Genomic DNA, 10,023 nt, shown 5'->3' on the forward strand with positions numbered 1-10,023 from the left:
GCAGCAGCAGCAGCAACAAGAGCAGCAGAGGCACCATCTGTATCACCTGCAGCACCACCTTACTCAATCTGACCCTGCACAACGCCACTCGATACACCAGAGGGCACTGCAGGAGCAACAGCAGCATGTTCAGAAGAAGCGAGGTATCGTCAGAGGGAATCAAACCGGATCCCCCGCTGGCCTGCAGCAGAAGCAGCATCACCTGGAAAAGACAGGTCTTCATCAGCATCCCCATCAGCAGCAGTCACAGCACCCACAGCAGTCACACCAACAGTCCCAGCAACAGCACCAACAGCAAACACAGCACCATCAACAACAGCAGGCCCACCAGCAGCCTCCACCTACCCAGCATCAGCTTCAGCAGCAGCAGCAGAACTCTCATCCCAGACATCCTCAGCATTTACAGCAGCAGATCCAACAGCAGCACTTTAGGCATCAAGAGAAGACATGTGAGGCCCAATCAGTGGGCTCCAGGGGCCACCACAACAGCCACTTGGCCCAGCAGGACCACCTCAAGGTGAGTGGCGTTTCATTATGCAGGGTGTCCATGTAGTTTATGATGGCTTGTATGACCCTAAATGAGAATTTTTCTTAAAGTTAATGCTCTTAATTATTAACTTATCATTTCTGATTTATTAATGAAGCTTGAATCCCCCCACAGAGCGTAAAGTTACAGTTATCTCAGTTATTTTTTAAATAAAATGTGTTTTTTTTCCTTTGGTCTCATTTAGGAAGGTAATTGATTGAAATAAATTTTCCCCAGTCTTGTTTTTCCTGTCCTTAAAGGGGTCTGCTTTACAGAGTTCCTTACAAGTCAAAAAAATATAAAGTATGATAGTTTTTCAGGTCTTGAGTATAAAACTTTTTTTTTTTCCATACTACAAATTCTTTTACTTTTCCTTTTTGGTTCCTTCTTCCTTCCTTTGTCAGGTCCTGTTCTTGAACGTGTCCTTATTTCATATTTCTTCCTTTCTTCTTGCCTACTTTCTTCCATCCTAGCCTTGCTTCTCCTCTTTATTTACCGATTTACTCGTATTATTCCTTTTTGCTGTTTCTGGTGTCCTTTATTTTTTCCCATTTATTCTTTGTGTCCTTAGATCCTATCGTTTTTAAAGACACACTGTTGAAGGGAATTTGCAATAAATCCAAATATATTGTTTCTATTTTAATATTAATGTTAAGGACTTACAATAAGGAAATGTCATCAGAGCTGTACAAACTAAATTTTGCTTTATATACACTCTTTGTATACAAAATGACAATAAATGTTGTCTAAGTCTAGAACAAGGCAATCAAACAAAGCAATCCAGAAATCACAATATTATTATTTTTTTTTTATTTATTTGTATGATACGTATTTGAATACCTGCCACTCAGTAAAAAATCAGGCCTCAAACACCTATTAGTTCACTCCACTCTATGCAAGATCTCACTTTGTGGCGTATCACAAGTAATGAGTAATCAACCCAGAACTGTCAATCACCTGAAGAGAGCCATCACCGCTGTTTCCATTACATTAAGACGTCATGGTTTAAAATCCTACATTTTACAGAAGGTTCCCCTGCTTAATCGGCACACATCCAGGCCATCTAAATGGCCATTTGGATGAATCAGAGCAGTCATGAGAGAAACAACTTTTTGGTAAATCCATTAATCTTCCTTGGAGGTACAAGAATGATGAGTACCATCTGAAGAACACCTTCCCTACTGTGAAGCATGGGGGTGGTAGCATCATACTTTTAGGGTGTTTGCTGCACATGGGACAGGGCGACTGCACTATATTAAGTAGAGGATGACCAGGGCCATGTATTACGAGATTTTGGGAAACAACCTCCTTTCATTAATTTGAGCATTGAAGATGGGTTAAGACTGGGTCTTCCAACATGACAATGATCCGAAGCACACAGCCAGGATGACCAAGGAGTGGCTCTGGAAGAAGCATATCAAGGTTCTGGCGTGGCCTAGACAGTCTCCAGACCTAAACCCAATAGAGAATCTTTGGAGGGAGCTCATACTCCATTTTTCTAAGCGACAACCCAGAAACTCCACTGATCTAGAGAGGATCTATGTGGAGGAGTGGGCCAAAATCCCTCCTGCAGTGTCTGCACACCTGGTGAAAAAAATACAGGAAACGTTTGACCTCTGGAAATGCAAATAAAAGCTATTGTTCCAAAAAATAACTTCAATTTTCTCAGGTGTTGAAATTCTTATTTACAGCTGTAAATAGTTTAAAAAAATATATACATATAAATTGTGATTTCTGGATTTATTTCTTTCATTTTGTCTCTGACAGTGTACCTGCACCTAAGATTTTAATGCAAGACCCCCCCCCCCTGATTTGTAAGTGGGAGAACTTGCAAAATAGTTGGCTGTTCAAATACTTGTTTCCTCACTCCAGTCTGAAGGAACAGGGAACTTTTACTATCAAATAATTGAAGAAAAGTTTCAATTGAATGAAATAAATTTTTCTGAAGTTGATCCCAAATCCCGTGCTTAGGTGATTGTTAATGAGAAATGGTCAATGGCATATTAGAACTTATCGATCTTTTCTTCCCACAGCCTGGTCAGGACCATAATGCAATGCAGAGGATGATGAGCTCCAGAAGCTTGGAGCAGCAGCTCATCTCTCCTACCGCCAACGCAGTGTCTCGTTCATCCGAGATGGCATGTGCACCGTCTCGCCAGGAGCGGCACCGTGTATCAAACTACTCTGCAGAGGCTCTCATCGGAAAAAGCACCACTAGTAGCGAACAACAGCAACGCATGGCTCTCCTCCTTCAGCCTGGACGTGGCGCCACCCAGGAGCAAACAGACCTCCGTAACTACCTGGATACATCACGAGGGAAGGCCGGTATTACACACAATGCTCAGAACCGCCTCTCAACGGACCATTCTTCGTCAGGGGATCAGCGAATCTCTGAGTGTCAGTCGTTCAAGGCCATGGGGGGAGGAGGTGGAGCCCACCAGCTCAGCGGTTTTGAGGCTCAGGTGTCTCGTGGGAGTGACATGGCCCCCAAGTCGGTGCCTCCCTCTCAGCGTGGTCCGCAGGGGCAGCAGCAGGGAGGATTTAGGATGAGTGTTGGCCCCAGTGCAGACGTAAGAAATCGTGGCAACTACAGCGGCCCCCATCCCGGCTCTCAGGGGGTACAGGTTGGCCCTGTGCTGCCTCGAGAGCAGGACGGCTGCCACCAGAGTTTCATGCAGAGCCTCCTTTCCCCCCACCTTCCTGAGCAGAGCAACCATCAGCGAGCGGTTCAGTGCTGCCCCCCTGTCAGCATGGAGTACAGCTGTGTGACTGGAAGCTCCACAGGAGACATCCAGGCCAAGGCCTCCAGTCCCAGCGTGCCTCAGTCTCAGAAGGTTCCAGCTATGCGACTTGCAGAGGCCAACAAGGGCCACATTTCTCAGGTCACTAGTAATATGCATGCAGGGCCAGGTGTTCGAGCAGGTCTCCCCCACCCTCCAACCCCACATAGCAGCTCAGAACCTGGACGCTCATCCGCCATCTCCAGACCCCCCACTGCTGTCAGCCAGCATTCCCGACACATTCCCAGAGATGCTCATCCTGCCAAACTGAGACCCAGTGACAGGCCTCGATCCGGAGCCCTGCGACCCGCCAACCCTTTTGAAGCTGAGGGCCACTTACCTTTGCCTTCAGGGGGAGGGGTGCTGCTGGGCCGACCTCAGTCTGGAGGAGAGAACCGCCGCAGCGCCATTGTGCGCTTCATGTCAGACAGCGGACAGGTACCCAGTGAGAATAACATTGTCGCTGACCAACACCTTGCACAGAACTTTGGGTTTCCCTTTATTCCAGAGGGAGGTATGAATCCTCCTCCCCCCATCAATGCTAACTCCACATTCATCCCTCCGGTGAGCCAACAAAGCACCTCCCGCACACCGTCCCTCCTCCCAGTGGAGCCTCAGAACACCTTACCCTCATTTTACCCTTCTTACTCCCCAGCAGCTCACCCAAGCCTCTCCAGTGATGTCACCCTCCAGTACTTTCCCAACCAAATGTTTACAAGCCCGAGCGCGGACAAAGCCAGCGCCCCCCCTCTCAACAACAGATTCGGCTCCATCCTCTCCCCGCCACGTCCTGTGGGGTTCGCTCAGGCCAGCTTCCCTCTGCTTCCAGATATGCCTCCCATAGCATCATCTGGAATCACCCCCCACATCTCTGACTTCAGGCTCACCTCGCTGTTCCCTGAAATCGCTACCGGCATGCCAACAGACGGCTCAGCCATGCCCATGTCCCCCCTGCTGTCTCTCACCAACACGTCGTCTGCTGACTCTAGCAAGCAACCCAACCGCCCTGCCCACAACATCAGTCACATCCTGGGTCATGATGGCAGCTCGGCCGTGTGAATGGTTGCAGCCAGAATGCCGGTTGTTTAGAAACAAACCATTACGTTTTCTGCTTGAAATGTGTATCAAAGGTAAAGCACTTGATGTGAGGGGATACGTTTACATGTCCACTTTATTTCAGTTTAACATCTTCTTTGTGACATATTTAATATCAAATTAATCATTAAAAAAGTTCCTAAGGCTTTCTAATTTGTGTGGAAATGTATGCCCTTCAATCTCCTTTTTGAAATGTAAACTGGTTCTGAAGAAAATTTTGTTTTTTGATTGTTTTTTGTTGTGTTTTTGGTCAAAAGGAAACCTTCTGCACAGTTACTAATTTAATTTACTAACTTATCAGGTTTTACTGTACAAATGTTTTCCAAGAGCTATTTTGTAAATACTATTTCATATCAAAGTTGCTACATTATGTATTTGTAAGTACAAAATTGATAAATAAAGTTTATAATGATTACTTTGTAGTTATTTCCCTGGGCCTTGTCTTTGGTTTTCAACACCCAGTATACGTCATTAAAGAGATGCTTTACTCTGATAAACATTAATAGAAAATCCAGTACAGCCTGCAGGTAGTTATATTTTGTATGTCGATATACTTCAACCTTTAATGCCTTTTTTTCTATTCTGTAAAAGAAAAAATAAATTAAGTCACATTCATATGTTAGTGTTCACATAGCAGTGAGTTTGCATATTATGAGCAAAATATTAGCTTATTACCAAACCTTGGTTCATTTTTTCTTTTCTAATTTATTTACTGTAGTTTTTTGTTGTATATACGTGTATATATATATATATAATATATATATTTTATGTTCAGAGTTAATGTTAAAATTAGGATTTTAGCTAATGACAATGGCTTCGGTTTTAGACAGCACATTTTTGCCTTGTTTGATCGACTTGCGCTCGTTTTGATCAGGCACATGAGGATGACAGCATTTTCCTTTCTGTTAGCGTAGCGAATTATATTAGCCAGCCAAACACCCCAGCTCTTAAAAGAAACATGATCATCCAAACATGTTTCTTTCAGCATTTTTCTGATACTAAGAATGTAAAGACCCAAGCTAGCTATAACCTTCCCTGTTTCTGGCCATTAATCATATACCCTACTCTACTTAAAAAAAAATAGCTAATGCCTTAATGCTTGTTGTAAAAAACAAAACAAAAACAAACACCCATAATAATTTCATAAACTTTTTATTTACATGCAATAGTGCTCCAGCATGTGCAGAAAACAGCCTGCACTCTTAAGGGAGTGTAGATTCAGGATCTCCTTCATTTTGATCACTTAATACTTTCTCCTCTGAGCTGTGAGGAAAGGAATAATACTAACACAACTGTCACCAGTTCCTCACCCTAGCAGTCATTTGGTAACCAGCAAAAGAGTAAACAGAAGTGGCTGCAAAGTAAAGTTCAGCTTACTGATGACTGAGTTTTTGTTTTTTTCCAGAATCTCTCCCATTCAGTGATAAAAAAATAACGTACTCCAGCAAATAAATAACTGTACACAATATATAATCTCATGTAGACTACTGAGAACAATGATTTATGTTGCATACACTTGTTAATAGATTGTTAATGAAGAGAAAAGAATATTGAGTTACAGCTATACACAATGGCAGCTTTCAGTTGTTGAGAATGTGATGACAGCACTTCATAAAAAAACAGCATTAGATGGGAGAACTGGACCCTTTGTTTCTGCTCTGCATAAAGCTAGGCACATGTGGTCTCAACATTTGGGAAAGGATAGATGTCTACGAGGTGAGAAATAGAGGTCTGAAATAGAAGTGCTGAGTAAACAGGAATTCACAACTTTGGAAAAATACAGATTCCTGTTGTCAAGGACATAGTGTGAGCAAATATATGAATAAATCGTATATTTATATGAAAATACCCATATATACAATGTAATAAAACAATCGTATGTACAAAAGCATAAATATATAAATATCTCCAATACAAAAATAAATATATTCTCTTGTTTTCCCCTGTTCACTACGAGTCAGCATCCGTTGTGCCTGCCGTCCCCATGTTGTCAAAGGACACTTCATTCGGAAGAATGTTTATTTCCTGTATCGTGTCTTGGGATTGTTGCGTCGTGTCTCTAGAGTACGGGGGGATAAAATCTTCTTCGTCCTCAAGTGACAGGAGATGGAGTGGTTCTTCTTCTGAAGGAATGAAAGAGAAAAGATTGAATATTAATTCAAGATTTCTACCTTGGCTGAAAGAATACCTTTATATTGCTCGCAAAAACTTATTTTGGAAAACATGTACCGGTATTTATTTTCCACTTCTGAAGAAAACAATGTCCTAACCACTGTCGAATATGGTGGATGATCTATCTGGATTACATAAAAAAAAATCTGCTCGTATTAAAAAATCCAGGTGGCGCAGTGGGGTCCACTGCTGCCTTGCAGCAAGAAGATTCCTGGTTCGATTCCTTGCTTGGGGTCTTTCTGCATGGAGTTTGCATGTTCTCCCTGAGCATGCATGGGTTCTCTCCGGGTACTCCGGCTTCAACCCACAGTCCAAAAACATGAATTTTAGGTAAATTATATTCTCTAGATTCTCCTTAGGTGTGAGTGTGCGCATGAATGGTTGTTTGTACTGTTTATCTCTGTGTTGCCCTGCGATGGACTGGCAACCTGTCCAGGGTGTACCCTGCCTCTCGCCCATAGACAGCTGGAGATAGGCTCACGGCCCCAATTGGGACAAGCGTGTCGGATAATGGATGGATGGATATTAAAAAATTTTAATTTTTTTATTTTTTTTTCCAACAATAGTTCGGCTAATCTCCCATATTATGATTTTTGCCAATTTTTGAAAAGACTCTCCACTTAAAAAACAATGCACATGCACAACCCTGTACCCGCTCCCGAGAGAGAACACCTATTAAACGTGTGCGACAGCATGCACGTACCCATTTCTTCTTGTGGCGCTTTGTTTAAAAGTTGCGTTTTGCATTGCTCGTACAAGCTTACTTTTCAAAAGATTGTTTGCAATTTTTCCACTATGTCAGACTCAGCACCGGTAAGTAAAAATGGGGATGAGCATTTAGGACGACCTTACGTAAACATATCACCAGAATGATTGACAATTAGGAGGACCACTGATTTAGATGATCCACCCGGAAAAAGAACATCCTTCAATATAACTTTTAACAGTATCCCCACTTACTTTCACTAATGTTGGGCCTTCCATCACCAAACCCATCTTTGCCTCCTGCATCCTGTGAGGTGAAATTTTGAGAGGAAGACACCAGGTGCTGATGAGTGGACTCATCTGGTGAACAGCAGTTCTGTTCTTGATGATCCGTCTCCCTGAGAAAAATGAATATATGTCCACAGTTAGAGCAGAAAGTTGTCTATGTTTAGCCTGATTAAAAAAGTCAAAAAGTTAAACATAGAAAAGGGGAAAATTTAGCATAATTAAATAGAACTATGTGATAGTCACATTTTCTTTTTAGTGAGACATACCTGCTTGAGTACTGGTAATAAGGGAGGTGTCCATTTGTCTGCGGCAAAAGTGTGTCGCACTCTAGGTCACAATCCACTTCATCCTGCCCGGCAAAAATGCATAAAGTTATTCATTCAAAATACAAACAAAAGGTAAAATAATGTGGATACTTTTTTTATCTTAATCTCCTTCACACAAAGTTTTGTGAGTGCTACAGAGCTAAAGAAATCAAAGGATGTACGGTTAAAAGTTGATTTTTCTTTTCATCTTTGTTGGAGTTGCCCAGGTTCAGAAAGCTTTGGTACATGCCGTTTTTCAATTTCACAAGAATCAAGCAAATTTTAACCGGTCTGCAGGCCAAAAATGTTTTTTAGCTTTAAGGACTGATGTTGCTCTAATATACATCCTCTAATATTTGCTTACGGTTTTTGGACAACATTGGAAAAAAATCAAAATTTAGATAGGTAATTTTTTCTAAAAAAAAAAAGTGCATTTGTTCTTGTATGGAGGAGGTAAAAGAGACATTTTGCCAATGGAACAAGACAATTTACATTTCAAATAAGAAAACACAATTACATTGTCTTATTTCAAGTGCATGCTATCTAATTATATTATTTTAAGAGTAAAAATACTCATTCCATTGGCAAACTATCTTATTTACCTACTCAAATTAACACTTAATTTAAGAATTTTTTTACTTATTTCTAGATCGTTTTTCCAGTGAGTGCACCCACACTTCAAAAACAATCTAGATATATGTAAAAATGTCATAAATTAAGTGCATTTAGCCTTATTTTGAGTAGGAAAATAAGATGATCTGCCAATGGAATGGGTTTTTTATTCTTAGAATAGGATAATTAGATAATGTGCGCTTAAAATAAGACCATGCAATTGTTTTTACTTATTTTTAACATAAATAGTCTTATTCCATAGGCAAACTCTCTCAATTACCTCCTAAATGCAAGAAAAAATGCATTTATTTTAAGCAAAAATGACCTATTGAGATTTCAGTTTTTTTCTGTGCAGGAAGAGTTTTCACCTGCTGCAGTCCTGGTAGGCAGTGCTGAGCTTTTCCATTCTGGATGTATTCCCCGTTAGCTGGGTAAACACTGCGTTGAGGTGTCATGTGTGAATCCAGAGGGCAGTGTCCGACCAGGGCGAGTCCCTGCAGGGGAACCATGGTGTACTGACACGTTGATACTGGAGCAGCCACAGGAGGGAAGCACAAGTCTGATGCTTGCTCTGCAGTTAGCATAAAAAAAAAAAAAAAAACAGGTAAAAAGGGCAAAAGGAAAAAAATTCTGATGAAAAGCTTGAGGAACTCAGAGAAACACCCACTCTGCTTGGCCCAAGCTCTCCAGAGACAGAAGGGGATGAAGGCAACGATGATGCAGACAAAGGGTCCGACGATACCAACGATGAGGTAGGGGAGATCGCCAGGCCGTGGCACCAATACCCCAGCTGTTTCAGATCCTGAGTCTGGAGTCTCAGGTTCTAGAACAGGTCGCTGGTTATTAGGACGAGCTGAGAAAAACAAAAAAAACAAAAACATTATAGTCTCATAAGATATTTATGATAAAACATCATGTGCTGTATAATCTAGCATGTACAAACCTTTTGTTTCAAGGATCACTACATTTCCAAACTCGCTCTCGCCTTTCTCATTAAAGCTCTGCATCTTGATGTCGTAGGCTGTTTCTGGCTGCAGGTCGGTGATGGAATGCCAGTAGCGGTCTCCCTCCACCACATCCTTTTTGTAGTCACTGTCGTTGTCACTGTCCGTCGGCCGGTAGTAGATGTAGAAACCGTAGATGGGTGTGTTGTTCACCGGAGTGTACTAGTGAGGAGGTAACAGTCACTATCAAACCCTGTATCCTGGTACATTATTTAAAATTCCAAACAATTGTTGACTCAGATTTGCAGTTTTCAGCTCTTTACACCATCTTTTAAATTAGAGTGAAAGAAAATCCCAATGCATTTTCTGCATTTCTGCATTTTCTTCTGTTCAGGATTTAGATATAGAAAACAGGAAACGGCCAACGGGAAGGATGGAAGAGAGCAAAAGCAAGGATAGTGGAAAGACAGTGAGGAAGGAAGGAAGGAAGGAAGGAAGGAAGGAAGGAAGGAAGGAAGGAAGGAAGGAAGGAAGGAATGATCCAATGAAGGAAGGATCCAAGGAAGGAAGGATCCAAGGAAGGAAGGAGAGAAGGA

General features: G+C 41.9%; 2 protein-coding genes across 4 annotated transcripts in view; one reads left to right on the forward strand and one right to left on the reverse strand.

Moving 5' to 3' along the window:
- Positions 1 to 4,777, forward strand: part of usf3 (upstream transcription factor family member 3) — a 16,071-nt gene extending 11,294 nt beyond the window's left edge. The window contains exons 7-8 of the mRNA XM_015395321.1: positions 1 to 517; positions 2,560 to 4,777. The exon at positions 1 to 517 is cut by the window's left edge and continues 5 nt beyond it. Coding sequence (XP_015250807.1) covers positions 1 to 517; positions 2,560 to 4,365 — 2,323 coding nt within the window. The 3' untranslated portion in view covers positions 4,366 to 4,777. The remainder of the gene's footprint in view (positions 518 to 2,559) is intronic.
- Positions 4,778 to 5,544: 767 nt separating this feature from the next.
- Positions 5,545 to 10,023, reverse strand: part of boc (BOC cell adhesion associated, oncogene regulated) — a 38,941-nt gene continuing 34,462 nt past the window's right edge. For all 3 annotated transcript variants that reach the window (XM_015395319.1, XM_015395318.1, XM_015395317.1), the window contains 6 exons: positions 9,427 to 9,649; positions 9,151 to 9,336; positions 8,852 to 9,054; positions 7,833 to 7,915; positions 7,534 to 7,676; positions 5,545 to 6,524 (listed from right to left, as the gene is read on the reverse strand). In XM_015395319.1, the coding sequence (XP_015250805.1) occupies positions 6,352 to 6,524; positions 7,534 to 7,676; positions 7,833 to 7,915; positions 8,852 to 9,054; positions 9,151 to 9,336; positions 9,427 to 9,649 (1,011 nt within the window). In that variant the 3' untranslated portion in view covers positions 5,545 to 6,351. The remainder of the gene's footprint in view (positions 6,525 to 7,533; positions 7,677 to 7,832; positions 7,916 to 8,851; positions 9,055 to 9,150; positions 9,337 to 9,426; positions 9,650 to 10,023) is intronic.

Source organism: Cyprinodon variegatus, unplaced genomic scaffold (assembly GCF_000732505.1).
Source record: "Cyprinodon variegatus isolate N-32 unplaced genomic scaffold, C_variegatus-1.0 Scaffold736, whole genome shotgun sequence".
Lineage (NCBI taxonomy): Eukaryota > Metazoa > Chordata > Actinopteri > Cyprinodontiformes > Cyprinodontidae > Cyprinodon > Cyprinodon variegatus.